This window comes from Phyllosticta capitalensis, assembly GCF_038381095.1.
Source record: "Phyllosticta capitalensis strain CBS 128856 chromosome Unknown BKA78scaffold_11, whole genome shotgun sequence".
Lineage (NCBI taxonomy): Eukaryota > Fungi > Ascomycota > Dothideomycetes > Botryosphaeriales > Phyllostictaceae > Phyllosticta > Phyllosticta capitalensis.
This window is the reverse complement of record NW_027117449.1, coordinates 1,503,865-1,530,862: the sequence shown is the minus strand read 5'-3', so window position 1 is coordinate 1,530,862 and position 26,998 is coordinate 1,503,865. Positions and strand designations below refer to the sequence as shown.

The following is a 26,998-nucleotide window of genomic DNA, read 5'->3' as shown; positions in this document are numbered from 1 at the left end:
ATGGTAGGGATGGATGCCAAGTCGGCGGGGGGTAGGTAGGTAGGGTGTCATGATATTGTAGACAAGACCGCGTTGGTTGTTGGTTAGGATGAGTTTGGGAACTAAGCATACATATACATACAAGGGGAAGAACAACAATGATTACATTCCAATCATCGACACGAGGACGCAGACCACGGGCGTCGTTGTACTAAAAGAAAGCGAAAGTCTCTTTCCCCCCTGCCTAGTGCATGTCACTACGTGCCCTTGGTCGACCTACCCCTGTCGTGTTTCGCGCCGCCCCCTCCCCCTGTTTCCCTGTCTTCTGCGTAGGGGAGCTAGCTGCTAGGAAGTATTCCACGCTCTCGAACTGACTTGTAGCGGAGGCGACAGGAGAGGTAAAAGTTTAAACAGTAGACTCAAAAACGGATTCATACGGGTATTTTTACACACATCACCAACAACCACAAGCCCCTTCTTTGCCTTCAAACAACGCACCAACAATCCCAACCCCAACTCGAACTCTGATTCTCGAGTCCACAGTATGTAATCTCGGTCTCCGTTTCTCGAATCGAAAAGGAAAGGGAAGGAGGGAGGAAGGATATACATCTCCCACCCGCTTGCATCCCTCACACACACACACACGCTACCAGCTACTTTGCTTTTCCCTTGCCTTTCTCTCCTCCCTCCCTCCCTCCCTCCCTCCCACTTCTCTCATTCAGTCCAGACCAAACGCACCACCACCACCCGACCGCCCCCAACTTAGACAACACAGAACAAATGTGAAGTTTTAAAGCAATTACAACAACGAAGAACACAACAAGCTTTCCCTTCCTCTTTCCCCACTTCCCTTCCCCCTTTCCCACCAGCCAGCCAGACAGCCAGCCGCTCACTAACTCCGTATGCGATCCTATCCCCAGTACGGCGTGCGCAAGCCGGCAAAGGTGGACGCCACGCCCGACGAGTCCGAGGCCGAGTCGTCGCGTTTGCGGTGGCCCGAGAGCTGTTGCGCAAGAAACGTTAGATGCGTTTGGTTGGGCAAAGTTTGCGTGTGCGTGCGACTTACGGTGGACGTGGCTGTAGGAGGGGAAAGGTTTGGGGGAATTGTGATGATGATGGTGATGACGACTGCACATGTATGCTTTGTAGATGGACAGACGCAGCAGCGGCATCAAAAAGAGCGGAAATGCGAGTGGGGCGCGAGCTTCGACGATGACAGTGTAAGATGACGAAGCTCGCAAACGGGGGAGAAATGAAAAAAGATGGGGGAAAAGGGACGTCACAAACTCACCTCCAGCTGAATGTTCCGATGCACATGGACCAACCAGTCGACATAACTCTGCGCCTCGCCATTGCGGTCCTCATACAGCAAGCGGGCAAACTCGTACTCGGCGCCATCCAACCCCTGGCGCGCCAGCTGCACCGTGACGGCCTTGGAGCCGCGGCCCTGCTCGAGGTACTGGAGCATGTTGCGGGCCTGCGCGTTGAGGTGGGTCGCCAGAACGGGGAGTTGGTTGAGGAAGGGGTCGAGCTGGCGCAGGTCGCCAACGCCGGGGCCGAACAGGTCTTCGAGCAGGTTGGGCGAGACGGCCGCGTGCAGCCACAGCAGCACTTGCTGCCCGTTGTCGACCAGATACGCGCCGCCTTCTTCGATTTTGGAGAATGACGCCCGTATGCCGGCCGGCATGCGCAGGCGGCCGTTGTCGGTTGGGAAGCCTTCTTCCGGCGCGAGGTTGTGGAGAGAGTAGATGCGAGGGTAGAGGAAGAGGGAAAGCTCGAGAGGTCCCATGGACTTGATCATGCGCATCTCGTAGACGCGGCGGTCTGTGGGCTCCTTGCCGCCCTTGAAGGCGCGCGACTTGATGAGGCCGAGGGTGAACATGCTAAACTCTTTGAGATGCTCGGGGAGCACAAGCTGGCCCGGTGGGTGGCCATGTGAGAAGTTTTTGCGGTATGCCGCGAGAATGTCGACAGTCTTTTCGGTGATTGCGGAGCGAATCTCTTTCAGTGGACGCTCTGCCATGCGGTCTGCGGCTTGCTTGGCGATGATGCTGACTACTGCGTCCTGGTCGACGAAGCGCATCGTGTCGACGGCGTTTTCGTTGACGCTCGCGACCAAGTTGCAACATCTCACTCTCCGCTCGCCGCTCGCAGTCGTGTATAACAGAGCGCTCTGGAAGTGGGCGTCGAGCTTGGTGTCCAGCTTGCCATCATAGCTAAAGAGCACACCAATCGACTTGTCGGCATCAATGACGCCAAATTCGAGATCAGCACCAAAAGTGTGATGGTAAAAGTTGCCATGGTACTCGGATACTTGCAAGCCGTTGGAGCAGCGCACCTTCATCAGGGCCTGGTAGCCAGTCTCGCGCGTGACGGTATGCTTGATTTCTTTGGAAAGCTTGAGCGTGTCCCGAGGGCCGTGGAAGTTGGGAAAGTAAAAGACTTCGCCGCCCGTAAAGGCAGAGACGTGGCCAATGGTCGCAATGTCGAGGTATCCGCCGCTGGGAGCAGCCATGAAAAAGTCGATGCCAATGCCGCTCTCGACCATTTTGGTGGCGACCTTTTTGTAGCCTGGATGCTCCGTGTTGAACAGCTTCTTTTCTGCATCTGTGCCGTGGACCTTGCCGTCATCGCGCAGGAATAACCTGCCCGGTCCCCAAGTGGGGAGGGATGCCAGCGAACACACCATCTTGCCTCCCGTGGCCTTGAGGGCATCGAGAGCCGCGTGCAAGGTCGGCAATAGTGCCGGCTCAGGGTTCTTGATTTGCGCAAACATGTTGGGCAACTGCGTGAGAAGAGCAGTAATAACAGACTTGGATTCCTCGGGGTCGACAAAAAGGCCCTCGCTCAGTGGAACAAATGGGTCCTCAATGTCGGGCATGACCATCATCTGAGCCTTTTCGAGACTCGGGCTCAGGTTGTAAAAGTGAATCTCCTTGTCGTACGTCACAATGCCGACCTTGGCACCTTTGGGTATCCGCTTCTCCTCTGCTGTCTCTCCTTCGCTTCCGTAGAGAGCGTTCATGATGCCTTCGCAGAATCCGTCCAGGAAGCCCTTGTTGACTGTCTCTGCGCTGACATCAATCAGGAACAACCACCGCAGGCCAACGGGCTCCTTGGACCAGTACTCTTTCGGAACCATGAAATCCACCGTGCCGAGTGTCAACTCTGGTCGCTGCAGTCGGTCCACACGCACTCCCGAGGGATCTGTCGGGGCAAAGTACTCTGGCGCCACATCATTGGGGAATGTGCACATGTTGCAGACAAACTTGTTTCCTCCCGACCTAAAGGTCATGAACGGGTTGATGTACGCCCTGCACCTCCGACAGCGCGGCGGTCCTGCCTCTCCAAAGTCCAAGACCGGTACCGGTTGCTCTCCTTCTTGCGGCGCCGCTAGCGGTTGTAATATCATTCCCAGGGGAAGAGCGGTCGAAGTGAGGGCATCCTGCGACGATGGTATGCTGTTGAGCGTGAGACGGGCAAACTTGGGATTGGAGTTGCCCTGGTCAAAAGCAACAAACGGGATCGCGGCGGGCGGCGGGAGATGCTGCTCCATGGTCGGATACACGTGGTCCAGGTAAAAGTGCGCCGGCACGTCGCGCGACCTGGGCACGCTGGGTATCGCCTCGGGATCGACCTTGCCCTGCGACGAGCCTGCTATGGCGGATCCATTCAGCGGCGCTCCACCACGCGCGGCATGCTGCATGGGCGTTGAGGGATTTGCGGGCACAAATTGACCTGAGGCGGCGGGGAATTGGTTCATGGCGGGCGTGATGGCCTGGCCTGCGTACGGGTGCTCCTGGTTCAGGAATTGCGACGGCGTGCCCGCGCCGGCTTGGGGGATGCCGCTGAAGGCCTGCGAGCTCCCCGTCGACTCAATCTGGTGATATGCGTGCCTGTCCTTCTTCTTTGGCCGCGTCGGCGCGTGGCCCTGCGTGTCCACTCCGAGTCCCACGCTTCCCATTTGTTGTGTCAATCCCTCGACGCCGGCCTGTCCATTTTCATAACCAGGCTGTTGTGGAAAGTATCCCTGGTCCTGCTGCGGCGTTCCATATCCAGCGCTGGGAGGTTGTGGCGAGACGTATTGGTTCGCGGGGGTGCCAGCGTACGAGCCAGTCTGTTGATAGCCACCGGGGCTCGGTGCAACGGGCGGACGGGATTTTTGAGCAGCGGGCTGCTGAGGCTGCTGCGCACCATTCGAGGCGGCTCCTTGGGCCCCGAGGGCGTGATACATGGAGAAGTCGGACATGGTGTTGAGCGGAAGTTTTGGGACTAAGGTGCGATGCGGATGCGGATGCAGCGAGGTGGCCTGCGGGATCGGGGACCAGTGAACGAAGGCTGGACGGTCAAACGAGGGTCGGCGGATGGGACATGCTCTGGGGCGCAAGAACTCGAGGAGAGGGTGTAGAGGGAGTCGTCGAGATGATGCGAGTTTATGGATTAGCTGTTCAGAGGCATGCTGCCGGCGGACGTGACGGCCAGACCCGAGCGTCAAGGCCAAGCGCTGCAGGGGTCAACGCGAGCGTCTCCTCAACGTCCCAGACTCCAAACTCCATCAGCATACACGAACCCCTGACGATGAAATGTTCCAATTATGCCCTTAAGACGTAAATCAATTTCTCACCAAATGTACAACGCCAACAATTAAACCATCTGAACCAGCAGAGCTCCCACCAACCTCCAACACCGCCAAACAGAAAGAATGCCCCCTGCCCGCAAAAGCCCAAAAGCCCCCCGCCATTTCCTTTACTTCATCAAGCACAGCAAGTCAAAAGAATTTAAATCACACACCAACTCGCCCCGACCCAAGCCCCGACCAAAGTCCAGCCCACCATCAACACCACCCCGCCCACCAAAACCCCAGTGCCTACTCTGGCCCCCTGTCCCTGCCAACCCTCGGCCATGACGCCCTTTCCCAGCACTGTCCACAGCGCAATGCCGGCCAGCGCGAGCAGCAGGACAAGCAGCAGGGCGAGGGCAATTCGGACGCCACTCCACGACTCGATAAACTCGACCGTGAGCGCCGTGATTTGATTTTCGCTGGCGGCGTCGTCAGGGCTGGGCGACGATTCGTCGGGACCACCGCTGCCCCGTTCGGCTGCTGAGAGCGTCGCGTCGACGGCGGTGCTGCTGTGCGGCGACAGAAACGAGTAGCGGTAGTTGGTGTTTGAGCGCAGAGTGTCGCGGTCTCTGCCCTCCATGTGGTCGGCTGCGTCCCACGTAGCTGAGCTGCCTCCGGCAAAGACGCCCGAACTCGCTCTGCTGGGCGGCGTTCTGCGTGTGCCCATGCCATCCACGCGAACCGGGAACCCGCCGCCTGGCGTGGGTGTGCGTGGGGTTCCCGTGCTCCAGCGCCGCTGGTTGTGTAAGGAATTTGTGCTGAAGCCATTCTCTGCGGCTGCATCCACAACTCTCATGGCGCTGAAGCTTCGTCCTGCTGGGCCGGCTGCCGCTGCTCTCACCCTTTCTCCAATTCGTACGCACCAATTGACCCAGTGAGAATCTTTTATGCCCTTCTTCGGCCGTCTCACCAGCCGCAAAAGTCCTGTGCCCGCCATGTCAATATGCTCAGGGCCTCCAGCAGCAGCCCTAGCCACAGAAGACACGACGACGTCCATGCGACTCAGTGTGCGTGCAGAGAAAAAGCGAATGGGCCAAGGACCGGCAAGATGGGCGTATTCGGTGCGGAGGGCATCGGCGAGAGAAGCGTCGGTTGTGAAAGGATGACTTGGGCCCGAAGGAGAAGTGCCATCTTTCAACCGTTTGGTGAGCGAAGACGATGAAGACGATGGTGTAGTGGAAGGCTGCTTCTCGTTGAGTTGGCTTTGATCACGAGACAGTTGGGTGCGGCTCGGGATGGAGATGCGAGAGACTCGCGGCGCATAGACGCCTTCACGACGGCGCAGCCGAATTTCCAAGATAACCTGGCGCGATGGGATTTCAGTTTCCGATGAAAACTGGTCGTCCGGGGCTGAGAGAGGGCTGGGTCTGAAGAGAGCGTTGCCCTTGCGGTGGTAAAAGGGGTATGGTGTTTTGGGCTTGGAGTGCTTGGTCCTTGGTTGCCCTGTAGTGTCGATGGGTGGAGGTATGAGCAGGACCTTTTTCTTCTCTTGGGGAGGCGAAGAGTCCTGCTGTGACGAGACGGCCCCCGTGAGCATGGCCGAGTCGGCTCGAGAGGTGGTGAGAGCAGGATCTGTTTTGAGCCCGGCCAAGTCTGAACTGACGCTCTTGCAGCGAGTACTCGCGCTAGCACTGGCTTGCAATGCTTCTTCGTCTCGTAGCAAAGCTTGCAATGTAATGGCGTGCACCCCCAGAATTCTGTCGTCCGTTTTCGAGTCCAAAGTTTGCAATTCTTCGGACGGGCCATCTTCGAAAACGCCTGATATTCTGAACTTGTTGTTGTCGTACCCCGTCGAGCCTCCTCTTGTTTCCATTCCGGTTCCTGGACGGCTTGGCCGTTGCGGGGTTTTGTCAAGCAGATTCTCTTTGCTCGCTGCGCCTGATGGTACAAGGATGGAGGAAACACCAGAAGATCTGTGCAAATCACTCATGATTTTCGTACCCGGCGTCGGACTCCTTTCCGCATCCGCCCTCATCTTGCCGTTGCTGCCGCGCACGTGGCTGTACTCGTCCGGTGAGGCTCCGAGGTGGTTTGCTTCTTTACGGGACAGGTTGTCGCTTTTGTTGCTTTTCGGCGTCAGCGTCATCTTTCGCGGGTCATTGAGTGATAGGCTCAACGATTCTCGCTTCTCAAGCTCATCGCTAGAGCTATCGTCGAAAAAGTTGGTGCGTCGCGCGGATCCGGTTCCAGCGAGGAAATCCGTTTCTATAGGAGACGTCTCATCCATGTCGAGGCAGATTGATTTGGTCGGACTGGAAGGGCCTTCGACGATTTTTGTTGATTTGGCCGGTGACCCAGACAGGCGCAATGGTTCGTAATTCATCATGGGGATGGATCTGTACCGATTGGCGCGGCCTGCGTCCGACAGCTCCAATCTCGGCAGAGTATTAGCAACGAGAACAACACCGAGCGCTGAGCCACAACAGAGTAGGAGTTGGCTGTGAAGATGCAAAACAGAGAATCAAGGTTGAATGTTGCCATCAATGCTCGGCTGATGCTCGCCTGTATTTTGGGTCCTGCAAGGGCGAACCCCAGGAATGAACAACATTCCCATCATCTCTGAGGCACCTGTTCGCAGGCTACCTAACCAGATCTAACCCACAAATTTCCCTCCGCAGTAAGTGCAGACGTTGCAAGCCGCAAAAAGGAGGCGAGCCAACGTCACTGGCCGTCGCTCATGCTTCTTTGCCCCTGTTCCTTACTTTTCAGTCTGGATATAACATCACCCTCGCTCGTATCGACGCCAGGGGGGAGGTCATGCATACCTTGAGATTGATCATTTTCATTTGCCGCCTCATCCAGCAGAGTGTCCAGCTCGAGTACATGCTGCTCGCTGAGAAAGCGCTTGCCGCAGATTCCGCAGAGCTTGGAGATTCCGGGAGCCTGAATGGCTAGGAATGTCAGGGCACATCGCACTGTCATGATGTCAGCATGATACCGAGTCTGCGTCCTCTGGGATGCGCACCAAATTCATGCCCTTGAGAGCACCTAGCCCAGTCAAAACTCTCGAATTTGATGTTCTCGTCACAAATTTCGCACTGCTCCACATACGTGGCTTCTGAAGTTGCTGCGGCATCTTGTGCGTTGTCGGTCTCAGGATCGGCCAGCCACGTTCGCATCTCGGCGTATACTGACCGAATCTTCTGGCTTGTTGTGCTGTCCACGTAATGCGCTTTGAGCATGCTAAGAACCTGGTTGATGAGATGCAAGATGGTCGGCGCGTCGTCGTGCTGGTTTCTCTGCTTGGGGTTGAAAAAATGAGTCAAAAGGCGTCCATATCGTCTCTGGATTTGGTCATGGTCCAAATAAATATGCCGTCTCAACTCTTGTACAAGACTTCGTTCGTCTTGGAGGCTGAGATTTTTCCCTCCAGAGAGAACCAACTCAGCGTAAGGAGTCGCCGCACTCGAATCGTCAAGGCCCAAAGTCTTTGCAAGCTGGTCCATGATGGTCTGACGGGCGCTGCTTTCCTCAGCGCGTGCTTCCATGTTTTCCTCTAGCCAGCTTTTGGCGCTAAAAAGAATTGTTTCCGCGCTCAAATCTGGTCGTGATTAGAGCAGGACGTGTGGTGGCTCAGAGTACTTACCATCGATCGGACAGACACCCGCGTGCTTAGGCATGGAGAATGCGCCCTGGTTGTCTCTGAATGGGTGGATACCAATCTCTGTGCGTGAGGCAGCTGAAATTGTGTACTCGACCATGTCGCTTGGATGAAACGAAACTGCAGACGCAACGAGATCGCCCATAGGCGAAGGGCAAAGGCCCCAAGCTTTGGTGAGAACGGCATCGCCAAGTTCGTTTTCTGCGCCAAAAAGAGCTTTGCTCTCCGCAAGGCTCCTCAGAAATGGGGAAGGGTTGCTCTGATGATCGTCTTTGATTGGAATTCTCAATGCCGTAGTGGGCGTCGAAAAGGTGGGAAGCTGGGAAACGAATTGAATCTCGAGCTCTCTAGAGCTGAGCTTGTTGAAGGCACATCCTGCGTGTATTTAGTAGTCAGAAAGAACAAAACAATCGCACATGTCAATGAATCAGCCACATTCTCAACTCACCGGTAACCATATCCCATCTGTCATCGAGATTGTGCTTGGACATGTTGACTCGAAATTGGTCTTTGAATAAAATGTCATAGCAAAAGAGACCTTTTTGAGAGAAGACGACCAATTGTGCTGCCTGGTTCTGCATCTTTGGCGCCCATTGGACAAAGTGGGCGGTCCTCGTGCCCACAGAGTCATCTACAAAAACATCCTCTGGACTGATGGAGATGTTGTGGGAGTATGCAGCCATGCTCACGCGGCGTATGTGGATCGATTTGTTTGTTGTGTAAGCCAAAAGGGATTCGGCGTTGTCTCTGTCATCAAGACTCCAAGGGCTCCACGCAATGTTGGAAGCATGGCGCTGTTCATCCATGTGCTCGTCAAAGAGTGTGAATGGAGGGTCTAGTTCGAGTTTGATTCGCGGTCCAACGCTGCATTGCGCAACCACGTGGGCTGACCAACGAGATATGGTCGTGCTGAAAAAGTCAAAGGGCGACTGAACCCTGAGAATCGCGACATCATTTGCATCATTGCATACAGCGAGGAAGAAGCCGCTCATGGGCAGTTGGCTGTCTTTGACAGACTGGCTCAAGGCTGTCTGGGGTCGTACGCGCGGGCTCCAAGCAAAAGACCTGATGCGTCGCCTCGTTCTGCGCCGAACCTCCCACTCAAGCCCACCTACCGTATGCTCGTCATCACGATCCAACTTTTGCCAGTGTCGCTCCAAGGAATGATTGAAAATCAAAAGTCGTTTCCAGCTCCGAGCATTCTTAAAGTCCGAGTCGGAGGCCCAGAGGGACAGAGTCAGATTCGAGGTCAATACGACGAGGGCGCATTTGGAGTGTTTTGCAAGACCAGGCGGCGACCAAGCCAGCGCGATGACGTCGCTAGTCGAGAGCTCTTCTCCAAATGAGACTGCGCGAAACCCGAGTGGATCGATGGTAGGAACTTCAGTTTCGGTGAAGAGATTGGTTTTGATGTGGACATTATGCCAATTTTGAGCAGACTGGATGGCCTCGGTGTCTGACTGCAAAATGGGAATCTGCGTGTGGTGAGCCGCTGATCAATCATTAAACGTTGGTGAATTTACCAGCAACTCGACCGTCTCACCAGCTGCTACTGCGATGTTCCCATCTTGGGACCAGCTCAAGCAGTTAATTGTCGAAGGCCAGACGTTGAGAGTGATCGCCTCGTGCATGGTGGAGGCAGACTGGCGGCAGAACGTCAGCCTCAGACGGGGTTGAAATGTTTGGAGCGCGAGAGACGCGAGGCGCGTCATTTCCCGGCGGAGTGGGCCGAGCCCGTCAAGCCGATAATTAACCGAGCTGACCATGGAGATGCACGGGCCTTTTGCCTGAATTGGAAGTGGAGTCGGTCTCCAAGAGACGTGATAATATATTTCAAGTTTTATTCAAAGATTTTCCCAGCCTTTTCCTCCCACTCATCATTCCACCTCCGCTGAGTCTCTTTTTCTGCGCCCTCTCTGAGCTTTTGCATCTGTTTCTCATCGCCCATCAACTCGACCAGCAGATCTCCAAGCGCCTCCGCACTCCCAAAGCCCCTCCCATTCATGCCTTCTTGAACAAGCTCACTCCATGCCTCGAAGCGATCCCATCCGACGACGGGCAATCCCGCACCAAACATATCGACTACCTTCATTGGCAAGTCAACGCCGGAGCTGCTTGTGTGCAGTGACACGCCCAGGTGGGCGTATGACAGCAGGCGTGCATAGTCCTCGATCGACAGCCAAGCTGTGAGGATGCGAACGTGTGTGAGCTTGCCATGTCCCTGCATCTCAGTAATCTTGCTCAGATAGTATTCCTTCTGTGGACCTTTGCCGGTGATGATTGCAATGATTGGGGGAAGGGAGTTTGATTTAGCGGCGGCGCTGTAGGACGAAAGCGCCGTAAGCAGTAGCGAAAAGTCCTCATCGGGAGTCCAGCTTGTAGAGGAGACAATGACTCTGGGCGAGAGGGGGGAAGACGAAAAGTCGACTGGCCAGCTTTGCTGTGTGGCAAGAGAGAGGAAGCCTTCGCTCCTAGCAGTTGCAGAGGGGCAAGGCTGGAAGTGTGCGGGTGGACGATCGTAGAGGGGGACGACGCCCGTGCGGTCATGCTTTTCCCGGAGAACACGTGCCATGGCAGCCGTGACAGTGAAATTGATGGGAGCATCCTTGGTGACGAAGTACTCGTAAAAGTGCGAGATGCGAACGAGGGGATGCGATGGCCCGAGTTTCAATGCGAGAATCGAGTGGCCGAAATTGTGCCAGTCAATGCAAAAGGTGGTGTTTCGGAGGATGCAGGCGACTCGGGCAATGAGCAGAGTCGGAATTGAGGGGGGATTCTGAGGAGTCAGCCTGAGTTGGAAGGGGTGGCTTGTCAGGGGTATTGGGGGCACGCTGGAGCTGCCATGCCTCCCACTTCAAAGATCGAGATTCAGAATACTTACCTGTACCAACACAAATCGCGACGGACTGGTCTCATACGACATGGCCGCAAACAGACCCCAAGTCTGCCAAATGACCTTGAGAGGAGCCATGAGGACAAACAGCTTCCTGTCGTCGGTTTGCCACTTTCTGGGCCATGGCGGAATCGGGACAATGTGGACTTTGCTGTCTGAGTCGAGTGCCGGGTGTATATCAGATTCTGCAATCTGTTTTAGCTTCTAGACAAGTATACAAAGGCGGAAGGCAGACCTTTGTAGCCAATGATGTCAACCGTGTAGCCATGCCTGGCCAGACTCATGGCATGGTACTGCATACGCGGACTACGGCCAATGTCTCCAAGAACAACGATTTGAATTCTTTTGGCGTCATTTTTGGATCTAGAATACCGAGTCGGCCTGAGGAGGAGCAGCGTGATTGCAGCGAGGACGAGGACGCCAAGAAGAATCAACATCCAAGCCATGGCAAAAGAGATGATCGGAAAGACCGGACAGATGGTAGGCGACAAAGGCCGGACGAGGTACCGTAAAGTAGAGGACACGTGATGGCTGGCGGCTGTCGAAAAACGGGGTCAAGTCGCGCAGCCAATGGGAGAAGGAGAGAGGCAGCCGGCGTGCGGAGCGAGAGACATTTGGTGGGCCAGCCGTGGTCGCTGGGCGGTTTCGCCGACTAAAAGATGGACGCTGTCGACGAAAGCGGTGAATGGTGTTGTAGTAGTAGCGGGAGCCACGGGTCGAGCCACGGATGACAGGGACACAGGGTCGCCGCGAGACGCGTTTCAGCAACACCACCAATGTACGCTGCACTGCAGCCCGACCCGACGCCCGTTGTATCTTTATCACAATGGCCTCTCGGTGACCAACCCTGCCCACTAATCCCCAGAGCCACCATTTGATCTTAGCTCAAGGGCCCTGACGTTGGTTGCTTCTCCGCAGTCCGTCCGCACTCGACTTATCAGCTCGCGAGATCCATTCCAGAGGTCACCACCACGTCTTCGCGCCCGCCGAGCCTTTTCGCACTCTTCACGCGCGCCCGCCTTTCGCATGGCCTCCGCTCACAGCCAGACCTACGCCCTTCCCCTTGACAACTTTCCTCGTCATGCCCATCACTACAGTCACTCTCTGCTTCCCGAACGCCCTGCGTCGTCGAGGCCCATCACGAACGATAGCGCCCCCGGTGCTTTGAAGAAGGCGCGCTCTCACGGATCTTTAAACCCTCCTTCACCTCTCTACGACAGCGGCGCTCCACAAACCCTCGACCCGCTTGACACGACCCATCTCGCTCCTCCAATGGGCCGTCCGAAGCTCCGGCCGCGCGGCGAGTCCGATCTTGGTCGTCCTGCTTCTCCACCCACAAGGCGCGCCGTCGACGACTATGGATTTCCCCGCCAGGCAGAACCATTGTAAGTATTCACCCTGTATTTGTATATGCTTCGACTGACTCCAAATAGGCCCGACGACACCTTGACCCAAGTCCTGACTGGCTTGCTCGTTCCGCTTCCCTATGTGCTGGCGCCATTCGCCTATGGCGCCCCAAGTTCCCACCCCGAAAATGATACCCATTCAGATTCTCCAGTCGACCGGTTACGAGCAGCAGTATCCGATGACTCCCCAGCTTCAACTACATCTTCCTCTCGCGCCCCAGCGATTCTCCAAGCATGCGCCCTGGCTTCCGGCACCTTGCTTCTCACAGCTCTGATCGCCAGATCAAGACCATCCGCACAAGTTTTGGACAGGCGAAAGCTCTTTGGCGGCTCAGGACGTCTAGGAAAAGAGTCATTCAGCGGTGGTCGATTGCAGCAGATTGCATCTCGAGTGCTGGGCGTGGGATTGCCATTCTATGCCGCAGCGCAGCTCGGCGGCGTCAGGACAGGGGTAGTTTTGCTGGCTGCCATCACGTCTGGACTCTGCGCCGCAGAGGCTCCTAGGCGCAGACCAGTGACGGCTTTGCGCTGGCTCTTGAGCGACAAGAGATTACTGGCTGGCTACCTTATGCTGGGCATCCTATGCGATGCTTTAGGATTTGGTGCCCCCACAGGCCTAGTCCAGCTCGCCACGGGCTATCTTGCACTCGCTGTGTCAATACTGGTCCTGCCACCACCTCTCCCAATGACCTGGAGTGTCCCTGCCTCTCCGCCCCAGACTACTTTGAATTCTGGTATGACCAATGGTCTATCGCCTGTCGTGGAAAGCCCAGAGAAAGCTGCCCCCGTCTACCATCTCCCTCAGGTCACTGCGTCTACATTGGTGGCATCCCCTGAAGATGTGACGACCACTTTTCTATCTGGAACAGCGTTGATGGCTCTGACATTGGTGACATCCAACCTCACCAGCCACACCTCCCTCACGAGATCGACCATCGTATTTTCGTTGCTCGCTTCTTTTGCTGCGGCTTGCCTTTACTCTTTCGGCCGGCCTTCAGCACTTCGTTCTACCCACAAGGTTGGCGTCGCGGCGGGCTGCGCAGTTGGTGCAGTTGCCGGATTCCTCAATCACTTTGATTCTTGGGTGACCCAGATGGTGGAGTTGGGCTTCCTCTTCCTGACCTACGGCGTCAGTCGTTTCGAAAAGGGCCTGAATATGAGCACCTCCCATTCCCACCATCACCACCATCATCATGGACCCCACGCACATGACAAGCATTCTAGACTGACGGGAATACTCCTCAAACAATGCGAACCCGGCTCGCTGGTGCACAGCATCTTGGTGGAAAAGGATTCGCGGAGAATCGCATACTTTGGATGGTAAGTAAATCGTTTTCGTTGCTGCTACTCCAGCTAATTATTTCAGTCTCAATCTCGCATTCATGCTCGTACAAGCATTCTACGGCTTCGTGACGGGCTCTCTGGGTCTGCTCACAGACAGTATCCACATGTTTTTTGATTGCGCTGGACTGGCGGTCGGTCTGATTGCAGCGGTCATGAGCAAATGGCCTGCGAGCGCTCGGTTCCCATACGGATACGGCAAAGTGGACACGCTGTCGGGATTTGGAAATGGAATTTTCCTCATGTAAGTCATCAACCCAAGCAGGCCTGAAAACTCTCTAATAGTCGCAGTCTCGTCAGCTTCGAGATCATACTGGACGCGTTTGAGCGACTCTGGGAGGGCCATGAACTTAGAAGGTTGGATGAGCTCCTCGTAGTCAGTATTCTCGGACTCCTCATCAACTTTGTCGGCCTCTTCGCTATGGGCCACGCGCACGCTCATGGTCACTCCCACGGCGGCCACGACCACCACCACCATGGCGACGAAAACATGCACGGAATCTTCCTACACATTCTCGCCGACGCGCTGGGCTCGGTTGCCGTCATCATCAGCACGCTGCTGACCAAGTGGAACGGCTGGAATGGCTGGGACCCGCTGGCCTCTTGCATCATTGCGCTCCTCATCTTCTTCAGCGCGTTGCCGCTCACCTACAACGCGGGCATGAGACTGCTGCTCTGCAACCCGCAAGAGGTGGAGGATCAGCTCAAGGACACGCTCAGAGACATCAATTCCATCAATGGCGTGGTGTCGTACTCGGCGCCGCGGTTCTGGCTTGAGGACATCGGGGCGGCCCACGAACGGGGACATGGCGATCATGACCATGAAGATGAATGCCATTCGCATGGACATGACCATGGCCATGGCTCGCATGATGGCCACACTCACGGCCACCACGCTCATAGCCACTCGAACGTCTCCAACTGCTCCGACCACGCGCACTCGCACTCGCACTCGCACTCGCACTCGCACTCGCCGTCGCCGTCGCACGACCATCACCACCACCATGGCCACAGCCATGTGCATTCCCACTCTCACTCCCACTCCCATACACACGACCACGACCACGCCGTGTCCCAAAAGATCCTCGGCGTGATGCACGTGGTCGCGGCGCGCACGGCCGACACGGCGGACGTCCAGGAGCGGACAGAGGCGTTTCTCAAGCAGCGCCACCTCGACTCGGTCCTCGTGCATGTGGAGAAGGAGGGAGAGGGCGCCGAGAGGTGTTGGTGTGGAGGTGTTGCTGGCTTTTGATTTGCGGCAAATTGATGGGGCAGAGAGTGGAAGCAGGGTGCTTATGGTGGGTTGGTATGGGTGTGTATGTGTTGCGTGAGGAGACGCCAAGTCGAGGCTCCAGCAATGAAGCTTACCACGCTCGAGGTGATGGGGTAGGTACGAGCATGCGTGCGTGCGTGCACGGTAGCGGTCAAAACTGAGGAGAGCCTGACGTTGTCGGCCTGGTAGGTAGCTGGCTAGGTAGACAGGTAGCAAGTCCTGACACAGGCGGCGGTGGTAGCACAGTCAGGCAGGTCTGTCGAACAGACACATAGGTACAACACAAAACACGCCGATCCACAGGCGCCAGACAGTGAAAACAAACAACGGGGAGCGAGCGAGCGAGCATGGGGCGTGCATGGGATAGGCACTCGGACTCATCATCTGTATGCATTTGTATAGTAGACATATCATCGTCATTAGACTTGTTTTTCCTTTGCGTGTCATACTCCGAGGGGCACGATACACGGCAAAAGCGAAGAAACGAACGGGCAACTCTAGGCCGGGATATTTGAATCCTCCACGTGACAAGTCATGCTCTTGGACGTGAGTGTTTTTTTCAAATTTGGCGCGGTTGACCTGATCCCCATCTCATGTGCCCCCAAATTTGGTCAAGTCGCAAAAGACGTGTGTATAGGGAGCGATTATAGCACAAAGATCCCGGTTTCCCAAAGATTCCGAATATTTGAGCTCGAAACAGGACAGCTGCAATAAGCAGCACCCAAACACCTCCTCGCCCCAGAGCTGCGTTTCCTTTAGGGAGGTTCAGGGGGTGGGGAGGGAGGGAGGGAGGGAGGGAGAGATTCTCTTCGTGGCCAAGATATCAGGCTAGTAGCGGTGCCGTGATGATGATTTTCGTTCAACTGCATTTCTTCTTCTTCGATTGGAAACCTACCTGTATAGATAGATGGGATAGTAGTGCCTAGTTCAACATGTCTGTCTCCTCCTTGAAGTATGTCTATTCTTTCTCTATCTAGCCTTTTTCTCTTTCCTTGTTGGGTATTGTTACTCTGATGTAAATACTAAAAACCTTTTGGTTGCGTAAAAAATTAGGGTGTATTAGGTTTGCAGGTGTGCTAGGCTTTTGCGATACAACCGGTCCTCCTAATGGATGGGCAATTGTACTTGGCGCTCCTCACATTGTAAATTGAGCGGAGGATATGGATTGAAAAACCATGCGTGAATTAATTTCAGAGCGAGGGTGGGTTGAGAGATGAATTCAGGAAGTAACCGGATTTCATTTTTCCGCCGCTACGTCAGTCGAAATCAACGACACCTCCGGTACCTGTCTCGGGAGAAGAGGAAAAGAAAAAGGCTAACAGCGTCGCTCAAATGCTTACATGTAGCCAAAGCTTCAAATTCAAGCACGCCAGTCGATGACTAGATGGAACAAGTTTGTAGGAGCACAGCGTGCGTCCGGTATCCAATCTCCATGCCCCATCCGCGCTACCGCTTCAACGCGGCGAACCGTTTGGCCAACTCGTCAACGTCCGGAATCTTGCCACCAGGCCCGCCATCCTGCTTGCCGTTCGTTTTGCTGCTCTCATCACCCCCGGCACTGTCGTCCGTCTTCTTGGCCGTCTTGGGCGCCGGCTTCAGGTCGGGCGGGCCCGGCAGCCGGATCTTGGGCGCGACGTTCTCGGAGCTGGGGCTGGGCGGCGCGACTCGCAGGGGGCTGGCGGGGCCCAGCTTCTTGGGGGGCGTCGCTTTTGCAAGGTCTTCGGTCTCGAGGGGCGCCTCGAGGACCTTGTGCTTGTGGCCGTCGGAGGGCTCGTCGTCGTCGTTGCCCTCGTCTGCTCCGCCGTCGTCTTGCGCCTCGTCCTCGTCGTCGAACCCCGGTATGCTGATGGAGTAGGCGCGTGCAATTTCGCGCATGTACGCGTCGACGAGCTCCGCCGAGGGCGTCTCGACGCGCAGCTTGCGCAGCACGCGGTCGGCGACGCCGGTGCCCTCCATGGCGCTCAGCGCAAAGTCCTTGCCAAACTTGTCGACCAGCAGGGCGCGGGCGGCGTGGAGTTCCTTGACCTCGGTGCGCGGCGCGGCGTATATGATGGAGCGGACGGCCTCCTCGAGGCCCGGATCGCAGGTTGAGGACGAGGAGGAAGACGAGGGGCGGAGCGAGGGCGAGGCGTTGGCCGGGGGGTCAAGCAGCTGGGAGCGCGCGAGCAGCAGTTCGCAGTACAGCTCGAGGATCTCATGCAGTTCGGTCGTGATGTCGCTGCGGATTATGTTTTCGATTCGGATGCGCGCGCTTTCGAGTTTGCCTTGCTGGGGAGAGGTTTGTGTTAGGATGGCAGCTTGAACCGGGTCTGTAGAGGGTTGTAGCTAGAGGCAAAAACGAACTTCGAGGAGCTGGGCCATGGAGCGGCGGGATTGTTTTGCGAGGGCGACGTCTTTTTGCTGCACCATCCGCAGCCGTGATATAGAGAGCTTAAGCTGCACTTTGAGCTTGGACTGCGCGGTCTATTAGCCAAGAGAAAAGTTGTGGTGTGTGGAGACACTTGCAACTAGCGACGTGGGAGGAGCCATGGCGATGGATGTCTGTGATGAATAGGTGGTGTAGGATGATGGAGCTGGAGGAGGTGTTGATGTCGGTGGTGCCCCGCGACTGGAGGCCGGGATGGAGCTCTATGATCGACACTGGGATGCCGCCCCGCCATTATTGAGCACGTTCGCATTCTCGTCATTCGTTGTCTTTCTTCAATCCACGCTTCCTACTTTCCAAATGCCTACTACGTGCAACGACGCGATGCTAGCTCGATCGTAACCTCCGTACCTCACCCTCCTGATCGGCTCCTCAGACCTCAAGTCCACCGCCCACATCCACCATGCCGCTCCACCTGCTAGGAAAAAAGTCATGGAACGTCTACAACCCCGCAAACATCGAGCGCGTGCGACGCGACGAGGCCGCCGCCCAGGCGCGAGAAGAAGAGGAAGAGCGGCGCTTGGACGAGCTTGATGCGCAACGACGGATAGCCATTCTCCGGGGCGAAAAGCCGCCGTCGCCGCCCCCCGAGTCTTCCGAAAAGAACGAATCAAAACGCAGCAGCCACGATGGTCGAGGGGTGGTCAAGAGGCGCAAACTGCACGGCGAGGACGATACGGATAGAGACATTCGCGTGGCGGCAGAGGTGGCCAAGAAGGGGCAGGATGTACAGGAGCAGCTGGTCAGGTTCTCTGCAAATACGCAGGACGATGCGCCTCTTACGGATCACGCTGGCAACATCAACCTCTTTCCCATCGATCAACGCGCCATGAGAAAGGCCGAGAAGAATGCAGAGCGCGAGGCGGAAGAGGCGAAGAAGAAGAAGGAGTTCGAGGATCAGTACACCATGCGGTTTTCCAACGCGGCGGGAAGGAACGTTGCGGGCCAACCGTGGTATACCGACTCATCGAAGAAACAAGAGCCCGAGCAAGGAGAGGACTTGGAATTGGCTGAGGCGGCGGGAAAGGATGTCTGGGGCAGGGAAGACCCAATGCGCAAACAGCGCGAGAAGTCACGCATGACTACCAACGACCCACTGGCCTTTATGAACAAGGCTCAAACGCAGCTGAAAAAGGCGGAGCGGGATCGGAAGAGCTGGGCAGCGGAGAGGGAGCGCGAGATGGCGGCAATGAAGGCAGCAGAGGAGGACGAGAGACGGCGGCGCAAGCGAAGGCACTCTCACAAGGAGCGGCATCGAAGAGAGGACGCTGATGTGGACGAGCTCGAGGGATTCAGCTTGGATGCGCCCGCTGTAGACGACTCAAAGAAGAGGTCGCGTGATCACAGGCCCCGACATCATCGCAGTCACCGCACCAGGAGTCATAGCAGAGAAAGGCACAGGCATAGATCGCGGCGGAGTAGAAGTCGGGAGAGGGAGCACAAGTCACACCGGGCGCGGAGTCCACATCGACATGGGGACAACGGCCATCACCGCCCAAAAGCTCAAAGTCCGGGGGCTGAGGCTGCGAGGAGGCATCGTCGCGAATGACAAAATAATTTATATTTTCACGAGCAGCTGTCAGAATAAATTTGCGGCAGGGAGGCTGATACCCAATCATTTTTTCTTTTGGTGGTTTGGTGCTGGTAGACAGGAGCAGGGTCCCTGTAGATATTTTAGTCGAGTCGACGGGTAATTGACGTGGCCTTTTCCACACGAGCACACCTCGAGAAAGGATGAGCAAAAGGATGTTTGAACTGAGTCAGAAACGAACGCTCCCCGTAGTCGACCGTGTACATAATGAGACAGAGTGATGGAGTGGTCGAGGCGAGGAGTCGACCAACGCCCGCTTGAGCACAGACCGCCTGCGCACGTGACTCGCCCACACACAGCCCAATCTTAGCCGAGTTTTCAAATCTCCTCTGAACAACCGCGACCCTACTAACGATCAGGACATCGACCAGCCGACGACAATCATCGAAAATGTAAGGACCGCCCGATATCTCGAAGACGATATGCCCTCGAAGCAAATTGCACTCGTTCCTCCGCGAATTTCCTTCAGCCCGGGCGTTTGTAGCGCTCTTCTCGGCCTCGCTTCGCCACCTCCTCCGCAGCGGCCTCACCACCAGCTCTGAGAGCAGCAAACGCTGACATGTAGCCATCACAGGGTCAACCTCCGTACCCAGAAGCGCCTTGCGGCGTCCGTCGTCGGTTGCGGCAAGCGCAAGATCTGGCTTGACCCCAACGAGGTCAGCGAGATCTCCAACGCCAACTCCCGCCAGACCATCCGCAAGCTGGTTTCCGATGGCCTCATCATCAAGAAGCCCGTCACCATGCACTCCCGTGCCCGCGCCAGGGAGCTGACCGCCGCTCGCCGCATCGGTCGCCACCGTGGCTACGGTAAGAGGAAGGGTACCAAGGACGCTCGTATGCCCAGGTAGGCGCCGACCCCGGATCCGACGGAAAAAAACGACAACAAATTCGACTTGGAACACTTTGGGGGCTTTGGAACAATCGCTGATGTGGTGGATTACAGCCAGATTCTGTGGATGCGCCGTCTCCGTGTCCTCCGCCGTCTTTTGGTCAAGTACCGTGCCAGCGGCAAGATCGACAAGCACCTCTACCACGAGCTCTACCACCTCAGCAAGGGTAACACCTTCAAGCACAAGCGCGCCCTCGTTGAGCACGTACGTTGACACACGACCGCCCTGGATTCGAAGCACAGAGCGCTTACAATCATTGCAGATCCACAAGGCCAAGGCTGAGAAGCAGCGCGAGAGGATCCTCCAGGAGGAGATGGACGCCAAGCGCGCCAAGACCAAGGCCGCTCGCGAGAGGAGACAGGAGCGTGTCTCGGCCAAGAGGCTGGCGCTCGCGGCCGACGACGAGGAGAAGAAGGCCTAAGCGTTTTCGGCCTTTTCGGCTGCAGCGGCGACGGTCTTTTGTGGTGTTGGTTTCAGCAATGGCACACTGGAAAGGAGGTAGCGGTGGACGTCTGGCGTGGTTCCAAACACGGAATTGGGAAAAATTATGAGGGTTGTTTTTCCCTTTTTCTCCGTCAAACAAAGAGTTTTTCTTCCCCCGGCAAGCTGAGAGGTCACGGTTTTCATGTACGTCCCGGGTTTGCAAATGGGAAAGCATACAAACAGTCTCTTTCGCGCGGACTAACCCTCCAAAATCATCCGATGTCCTGTTGTCCCGGACTGCCCTGCCTGCGCGCTCTTCCACCCAGTGCGCTCCGGGTAAACATGACAGCAGCGCCTGGCGGGTTCCGAAGTGGGGACGGTTACAATGCTGGTGTTGGGAGTCCTAAAATAATGAATGAACGAGCTGCTGCTTGGTCACTTTTTTCGGAAGCCAGTGATGTGTTGACGTCACCGATTGAATGGAGCCTGGAGCTTCGAGCTGCCGGACTCTCACCCAAATACTACATATCTAATCATTGCATTGCCCAGCCTCTATGGCTTCACGCACATTCAACGGTCCAATGCCTCATCGCCCACTATCGTCTTCTCCGCACCAAACCAACCGGGCCCTCAGACATAGTTCGAGATCCTACAGCAACGAGTCAGCACACCAAATACAGCGCGGCTCATCCTCCACCACCACCACCAACAGAACTCAGAATGCAACTTACTCGACCAAATTCCCATCCGGATCCCTCACATAGACGCTCCTGAGCCTCCCCCTCGCGCCCGTCCTCTCCATCACCACCTGTGCCCCCTCCCCATCCTTCCCCTCTCCAGCCCCCCCTTCGGCCAATTGCGCCTCCCTCCCCTCTCCATCCCGCCCGAACCGCAACAACTCGACGCCGCCCTCGCGCAACGCCGCCGCCACCTCCTGCACCGGCGTGTCCGTCAGCAGACAAAAGTCCGCCGTGCTGGACAACGGGGCGCGCGCGTGCGGCGCATAGGGCGAGCTGGCGGCGTGCAGGTTTATTTTTTGCTGGCCGAATGTGAGGGCGTGTCTAGTGGCAAGGGGCGTTAGTGGGGTTGGGTGGGAGATGGAGGATTTGAGAAGGGGGACGGGGATGGAGAGGTGGTTTGCTCTTGAATGGTGTGGTGGCGCGTCCAAAGATGGAAGACAGATGCGGTGCAAAGAGATGATGCGAACAAGTCGGAACTCCAGTTGCCATAGAGCAGCAGGCAGTAAAGACAAATGAAAACAAAGCTGCAACCCTGAAAAGTAGGAGGGAGAAATGACTTAATCCTTCCGTTTCTTTTCTTACGAACGCACAGCTCCCTCCCCTCATCCACGGAAAAAAAGAGCCGCAAACAAGTCGTCCTCTATGTGCTGTGTTGGTGTAAAATAAAAAGGACCTAAAAACAGCAAATTCCAAAAAATGATGCACATACCTCACCTCGCCCGCCTTCCCTGCCGGCGCAAACGACGTGTGCGCCATGCCCAGGTGCGTCGTGTAAAAGGCGACGCTGGCTTCGATGGAGGCTACGTAGAGCACCATGTGGTCGAGGGCTTTGATTGAGAATTTGGCCGACATTGTTGTTGGTGTGCGGCGATTGTTGCAGGAATATGAAAATAGCTCTAAGCAAAGATGAGGAAATTTTGAGAAGAGAGAAAGCAGATGGTGAGGATGATGATGACGGACTGACTCAAGGCCATGGTGTAGGTGTGCCGTTATAGCCGCACTGGGGTCGCCGTTCTGACGACTACGGGGCAGCTCGTTGCATAGGTAGGTAGGTAGGTAGCGGGAATTTCAGCCTTTCAGGAAGGGTATATCTGAAAGCAATTTCATTGCTCTGGTATGCTATGTAGTAAACCATTCAGGATCGTCGGTTTCTGTATATCTACTTTTTTGTATTTGTAGCACGTGTTTGGTTCTATTGACTACTACAATCCTAGGCTTCTCCTTTAGTAAATAAAGGAAAAACCCAGGTAAATCTACTATAAGAATTAATAAAAACAATATAGTAGAGGTAATTTCCTATACCTTTAGGGGTTATAGGCCCTACTATATCTATATAGACAATCTTAGAGGGTCTAGGAGCTATTTTTAGCTGCTACTTTATATTTCCGCCCATCTTACTCGACTCTATTTACCTCTGCTTCTTGCTGCCCCTTCCACCCCTCGCACTCTTCGTTCCCTTACCTTTGGCTCCTCCACCACCACCTCCCCCTCCTCCACTCTGCACAACCCTGACCTTACCCACGGGCACAACGCCATAAACCTCGCTCTCCTTCCACGCCCTGACGCACTCGACCTCCCTCGGCCAAATCTTCTCCACATCCCTCGCCTCCTTGTCGATCCAGCGGTTCTCCTTGAACGCATTGTCCCAGCGCGCCAGAATCTCCTTGACCGCCTTGCCCTTCTTGACCGAGCCCGGCTGCAGCTTCACCTTGTACTTGTACGTCGCGAGCGCGCTCCATGGCGCGCACACGGGCACGGCGCAGAGCAGCTCGTCGCCCGGCAGCGGGCGCCCGGTGAAGGCTTCGACGTCGACGGCCGTCTCGGCGCGCGCGCCCTCCTCGTCGGCCTCGGGGTCCTCGCCCAGCGCGCCTTCGAGCGCCTGTCGCCGCTTCTCTTCCGCCGCGAGACCCTTTTCCTGCGCTCGCAGGTGCTGCTCGCGGCGGCGGGCTTTTTGCGCCGCTGCGTCTTCTTCCTTGCTTTGTTTGCTCTGCTTGGCTTCGGCCTGAATTTCGCCAGGCTTTTTCACACCCAGGAGACGGAGGGCCAGCTCGCGGTCCTCCTCGTCCTGGTCGGCGTACTTTTGGGCCTGCTTCTTGGCTTTGCCGCGCTTGCCTCGGGGTCGGGGAGCCTGCGAGGCCTTGCTGGTGGTTTGAGTGGTTGTGGATGGCGGAGGTGCGGTGGAGGCGGCGTCGTCTTCGGCGTCGCTGCCTTGCTCGGAACCGCTTGACGAGGCTTTGGGGATTTCGTCGGGCTTGATGCCCTTGCGAAGTAGACGACGCTCACGGGCAGACAGGTGGCGTTTGCCAGACTCCTTTTGCTGTCCCTGTGCCTTTGTGCCAGACTTCCCGGCAGCGTCCTCGGTGGGTTGGTTGGTGGCAGGTTCTGGCTCAGGTTTCTGATTTTCCTTGTCTGCTGCATCTTCAGCAGCGTCATCAGTCTCCTCAGCTGCCATGGTCGACTGCTGGGGCTTGCTTTGCTCCGCCTCATTTTCATCTTCGCTGTTTTCCGAGGCCGACTCGAGCTTCGCGTCCGGAAAGTCTTCATCGCTGTCATCGTCATCGTCAAGCTTGCTCGCTTCTGCCTCATTCTCCTGGATGCTTCCCGACGGCTGGGAAGGGGCAGGACCATCATTGACTCTGTGCTTTACGTGATTCTTCTTGCTCTCTTCGCTGATTTGGAACATGACGGCAAAACCAAGTAGAAGCTGAGCCGGAGGCAAAAAGTTCTTCTTGCCCTGAATAGTGAAGCCACCGGCCGTGAGGTACTCTCCAGTCGGCGCTGTCTTGCTTACTTGATCGGCATTGACCCACCAAGCAGACATTACTGCCTTTGAGTCCCATGCACTAGAAGTGGCGACTGAAAGATTTCCAGCTTGCGAGAGGGTCGAGGGCGGGATGGGTGCGTCAGGCGTGGCGGGGTTGTTCTTAATGATGACAGACGCTGCGCCTTGCAAATCTGCGTGCACGTAGACGTCGCCTTTTTTCAAGTGTCGCCTATAAAGGATCTCGTTCTGCGTCGCATCCTTGCCTCTGTGATGTGTTAACTCCCGCATCGAGAAAGACTGCAAAAAGCTTACCCAAGCACAAGGTAACCCTCAGAGGAGATAAAGTAGATGAACTTTTCAAACCAAAACTGCTTCCGGACAGGCCTCAGAACCTCCTTTTCTTGGTTGAGACCCTTTTTGAGTTCACTCTCAATCTTCTTCTGGGTACTCTTGAGAGCCTTGTCCGAGGCTTGCAGAGTTCGTTCCTCCTTCTGAGCTGCCGTCTTCTTTTGTTCAAAGTAGAGCTTTGCATTTGCCCACGGCGAAAGACCGAGGTTGATGTCAATCGCCAACCGCTTGTCTACTGCCTTGGCTTTTGCGCTCTCCTTTTCTTTGGCTGCAGTTTCGTCTTCCGATTCGCTCTCCGTCTCGCTGCCTTCAAAGTCCTCCTCGTCCTCCTCAACGCCTGGCTCGGATAGCAGCAGGGTGACACTATTTTCGTGCAGCTTCAGCGGCAACTTGATCATCTCAGCAACTGGGTTGTGCTGGCTCTGCTCAAGCTCGATGAGGCGGGCTATTTCAACCCAGTCCATGCCCTTTTCAATCAAGGAACTGACTGCGGCGATTGCCTCAGAGACCCAATCAACGTTGGCTTGAATGGCCTCGGCTTTTCTGACATTCAGCTCTTGCACTTGCTGCAGGCCACCGATGCGTTTTTGATGCTCTTTCTTTGCCGCCTCGATTTTCCGCTGCGCGGCCTGCTCCCTCTCTTGCAGACGCGATTCCAGCTTCTGGCCTTCAATCGATGAAAAGAATTCGTCAACGGTCTTGTTGAAGCCCTCAAACTCGAGAAATGCTAGCGACGGGTCGTCCTCAAACTGCTTGGGCTTGAAGGGATGAAAGTCGTCGTAGAGGAGCTTTTCAGGCTGCTCTGCGCCATCTTGAGCAGCGACCTGTTTCTTGGCAATGATGAAGCCGCGAGCAGTCTCTGCGCGAGTGATTTCGGCGTCAACTCGTTTGGCTTCTTCCAGCGCCCCTACCAGACTGTCCAGCGTGGCTTCGTCCTCCAGCACGAGCTCCGGCTTGGTTTGCCCGTCAAAGCCCGTCAGATGGAAGGCGTGGTCGACGAGCATGGGCGGAAGCTCTGTAATTGTGCTTGCCAATGCCCTTCTCAACGCATCCTTGTGTTTGTTCTTCTTGCTCTTTTTATCTTGTGCCTCTTGTTGCTTTTCCAGCGCCTTCTGGAGGCTCTCCTTGACGCGTTCCCTTGTCAATTCGGGGATGCCACTGTAGTTCTGGCGGAGACAGAGGTTGTACTGCAACCCGACCCTCAGTCGTTCATGTTCGGCACCTTCATCGACCGTACGCAGCAGACTCAGGATATTCAAATCGGCGTCGGTCAAGACGATGTTGCCGCCCGCGTAGAATTCCAAAAAGAGTCTGTAGAGACCGTCGGAGAATTGTAGCTCGATGATGCGATCAGTGCCGACTTGGGAGACCTTGGTGACGCGCCTTGTCTTTAGGAATTTGCGCAGGCGGACGACGAAGGGGGATGGAGCGGAAGCCGTGGTCCGCGAGAATTGCGTGAGATGGCATCGGAAGCCCGAGTCGACGAGGAGCTGTTCGCGGTGGTTTGGCTTCTGAAATTTGAAGAGGAATATGCGCTAGATTGTGTCAGAAAGTGTTGATGCTCGTGGCTCGAAGGTGTAGCCGTAGGGCTAAGTGGGTTGTACGGTGGACAGATCATAAATGTTTGCGACACGAAGAGTGCAAATGCTGGAGGACAGCTCGTGAGCTATGACTTTGACATCCAAGCTCGAGAATCTCTGCTTCATGTTGGCAAGTGGTGGATTGGTGTTTTCGAGTCGCGCCGCGGGGTCGAGGTTTGCGCTTGTTAAAGTGCATGTGCGTCATCGCAGGTGGTCAATACGCCAAGAGCGATGGCCAACCAACAACGATACAAACAACTTAGGTTGTAGGTGATATCATTCATCTCCAGTCTGTCTACGCCCCCATGATTGTTGCATCCCATTTCCCATTGCAATTGATTGAATCCGTAGACACCGTACCCTGGGCCTCGGCCCGTCCCCGTCATTGCTACTTTTCCCCTGCCCCCAATTATTCCCAGCTAACCGAATTGACTGGCAATACTCTTGCCGAGGAACGATCGTGCGAACTTCCAACCATTGACGAGGCCCTGTTCCGAAAGGTCGATGTTCTTGGCGCTAAAGTCTGCTACGGGCGGTTGGCTCACACGCGCCGCAATGGTGCGAGGATCTGTCTCGAGGATAATGCCGTCGTCCACAATCTCATCGACTGCGAGAGCCACCATGTCAAAGTGCTCGAGGATGGTGCGCTTGTCCGGCGGAGATCTGTACCTGGTCAGCTGGTGCGTTTGTCGATCAGAGCGGCGACTCACTTGAGGACTTGGTACAGCGAGTCTCTCAGCGCAAGAACGACGCTGTAGAGCAATATCTCATTCTCCTCGGCGTTGCCGACCACGTAGCAAATGACGTCCTGGCACTGCTTGAACACGACCAGTCGGTTGTCGTATAGAATTATGTCGCACTTGTCGGCCTGGCTGGCGGTTTGCTCGTGCAGTCCCTTTTCAAAGGCCTTTTGGCCCTCTATGCTCGGGTAAGGGTTGGCGCCGGGGTAGCTTCTGTCCTTGGTGCCGCTGGGCTTGTGGGGAGCGTCGTAGTATTTTGCGAGGATGCGCGAGGCATCGTCCTTGGCGAGGATCAAGATGGCGTTGACGGTAAAGAGCGACAGCGCCATGGCGAGTTATGGCGGCGAGGTTGCTGAGTTGAGATTCCCCTTGAGAGGCTCCGG

The 26,998-nt window shown here is 55.9% G+C and overlaps 11 protein-coding genes across 11 annotated transcripts; 3 read left to right on the top strand and 8 right to left on the bottom strand.

Annotated features, from left to right (window-relative positions):
* Positions 1-687: 687 nt before the first annotated feature.
* Positions 688-4,424, bottom strand: BKA78DRAFT_325770 (uncharacterized protein). The gene is made up of 2 exons (XM_066889386.1): positions 1,271-4,424; positions 688-982 (listed from the first exon to the last, which is right to left on the bottom strand). The coding sequence occupies exons 1-2, from the start codon at positions 4,226-4,228 to the stop codon at positions 890-892; spliced, it is 3,051 nt and encodes a 1,016-aa protein (XP_066740027.1). The 5' UTR covers positions 4,229-4,424; the 3' UTR covers positions 688-889.
* Positions 4,425-4,557: 133 nt separating this feature from the next.
* On the bottom strand, positions 4,558-7,185 carry BKA78DRAFT_45874 (uncharacterized protein). Its single transcript, XM_066893222.1, has one exon. It carries the CDS (start codon positions 6,924-6,926, stop codon positions 4,758-4,760), a length of 2,169 nt encoding a protein of 722 aa, XP_066740026.1. The 5' UTR covers positions 6,927-7,185; the 3' UTR covers positions 4,558-4,757.
* Positions 7,186-7,261: 76 nt separating this feature from the next.
* Positions 7,262-9,832, bottom strand: BKA78DRAFT_257224 (transcription factor IIIC subunit delta N-term-domain-containing protein; the record flags this gene model as incomplete). Its single annotated transcript, XM_066885165.1, has 5 exons — positions 7,262-7,515; positions 7,566-8,141; positions 8,205-8,576; positions 8,650-9,676; positions 9,725-9,832. The coding sequence occupies 5 exons, from the start codon at positions 9,830-9,832 to the stop codon at positions 7,262-7,264; spliced, it is 2,337 nt and encodes a 778-aa protein (XP_066740025.1).
* Positions 9,833-10,041: 209 nt separating this feature from the next.
* Positions 10,042-11,540, bottom strand: BKA78DRAFT_333719 (putative beta-1,4-mannosyltransferase; the record flags this gene model as incomplete). The annotated part of the gene is made up of 3 exons (XM_066890120.1): positions 10,042-10,977; positions 11,083-11,279; positions 11,330-11,540. 3 exons carry the CDS (start codon positions 11,538-11,540, stop codon positions 10,042-10,044), a joined length of 1,344 nt encoding a protein of 447 aa, XP_066740024.1.
* Positions 11,541-11,801: 261 nt separating this feature from the next.
* On the top strand, positions 11,802-15,179 carry BKA78DRAFT_45845 (cation efflux family-domain-containing protein). The gene is made up of 4 exons (XM_066893221.1): positions 11,802-12,479; positions 12,528-13,820; positions 13,867-14,085; positions 14,142-15,179. Exons 1-4 carry the CDS (start codon positions 12,121-12,123, stop codon positions 15,091-15,093), a joined length of 2,823 nt encoding a protein of 940 aa, XP_066740023.1. The 5' UTR covers positions 11,802-12,120; the 3' UTR covers positions 15,094-15,179.
* A 1,350-nt stretch (positions 15,180-16,529) lies between these two features.
* Positions 16,530-17,699, bottom strand: BKA78DRAFT_45817 (regulator of Vps4 activity in the MVB pathway-domain-containing protein). Its single transcript, XM_066893220.1, has 3 exons — positions 17,620-17,699; positions 17,458-17,568; positions 16,530-17,382 (listed from the first exon to the last, which is right to left on the bottom strand). The coding sequence occupies exons 1-3, from the start codon at positions 17,641-17,643 to the stop codon at positions 16,561-16,563; spliced, it is 957 nt and encodes a 318-aa protein (XP_066740022.1). The 5' UTR covers positions 17,644-17,699; the 3' UTR covers positions 16,530-16,560.
* Positions 17,700-17,784: 85 nt separating this feature from the next.
* On the top strand, positions 17,785-19,322 carry BKA78DRAFT_325756 (uncharacterized protein). Its single transcript, XM_066889385.1, has one exon. The coding sequence runs from the start codon at positions 17,943-17,945 to the stop codon at positions 19,086-19,088; it is 1,146 nt and encodes a 381-aa protein (XP_066740021.1). The 5' UTR covers positions 17,785-17,942; the 3' UTR covers positions 19,089-19,322.
* Positions 19,323-19,552: 230 nt separating this feature from the next.
* On the top strand, positions 19,553-20,441 carry BKA78DRAFT_333715 (60S ribosomal protein eL19; the record flags this gene model as incomplete). Its single annotated transcript, XM_066890119.1, has 4 exons — positions 19,553-19,606; positions 19,679-19,974; positions 20,074-20,224; positions 20,283-20,441. 4 exons carry the CDS (start codon positions 19,553-19,555, stop codon positions 20,439-20,441), a joined length of 660 nt encoding a protein of 219 aa, XP_066740020.1.
* A 729-nt stretch (positions 20,442-21,170) lies between these two features.
* Positions 21,171-22,035, bottom strand: BKA78DRAFT_257995 (Glyoxalase/Bleomycin resistance protein/Dihydroxybiphenyl dioxygenase; the record flags this gene model as incomplete). The annotated part of the gene is made up of 3 exons (XM_066885235.1): positions 21,171-21,275; positions 21,348-21,504; positions 21,893-22,035. 3 exons carry the CDS (start codon positions 22,033-22,035, stop codon positions 21,171-21,173), a joined length of 405 nt encoding a protein of 134 aa, XP_066740019.1.
* A 556-nt stretch (positions 22,036-22,591) lies between these two features.
* On the bottom strand, positions 22,592-26,016 carry BKA78DRAFT_362042 (uncharacterized protein; the record flags this gene model as incomplete). Its single annotated transcript, XM_066892454.1, has 3 exons — positions 25,900-26,016; positions 24,260-25,830; positions 22,592-24,212 (listed from the first exon to the last, which is right to left on the bottom strand). The coding sequence occupies exons 1-3, from the start codon at positions 25,999-26,001 to the stop codon at positions 22,592-22,594; spliced, it is 3,294 nt and encodes a 1,097-aa protein (XP_066740018.1). The 5' UTR covers positions 26,002-26,016.
* Positions 26,017-26,054: 38 nt separating this feature from the next.
* BKA78DRAFT_325744 (coatomer subunit zeta) lies at positions 26,055-26,998 on the bottom strand. Its single transcript, XM_066889384.1, has 2 exons — positions 26,586-26,998; positions 26,055-26,538 (listed from the first exon to the last, which is right to left on the bottom strand). The coding sequence occupies exons 1-2, from the start codon at positions 26,942-26,944 to the stop codon at positions 26,295-26,297; spliced, it is 603 nt and encodes a 200-aa protein (XP_066740017.1). The 5' UTR covers positions 26,945-26,998; the 3' UTR covers positions 26,055-26,294.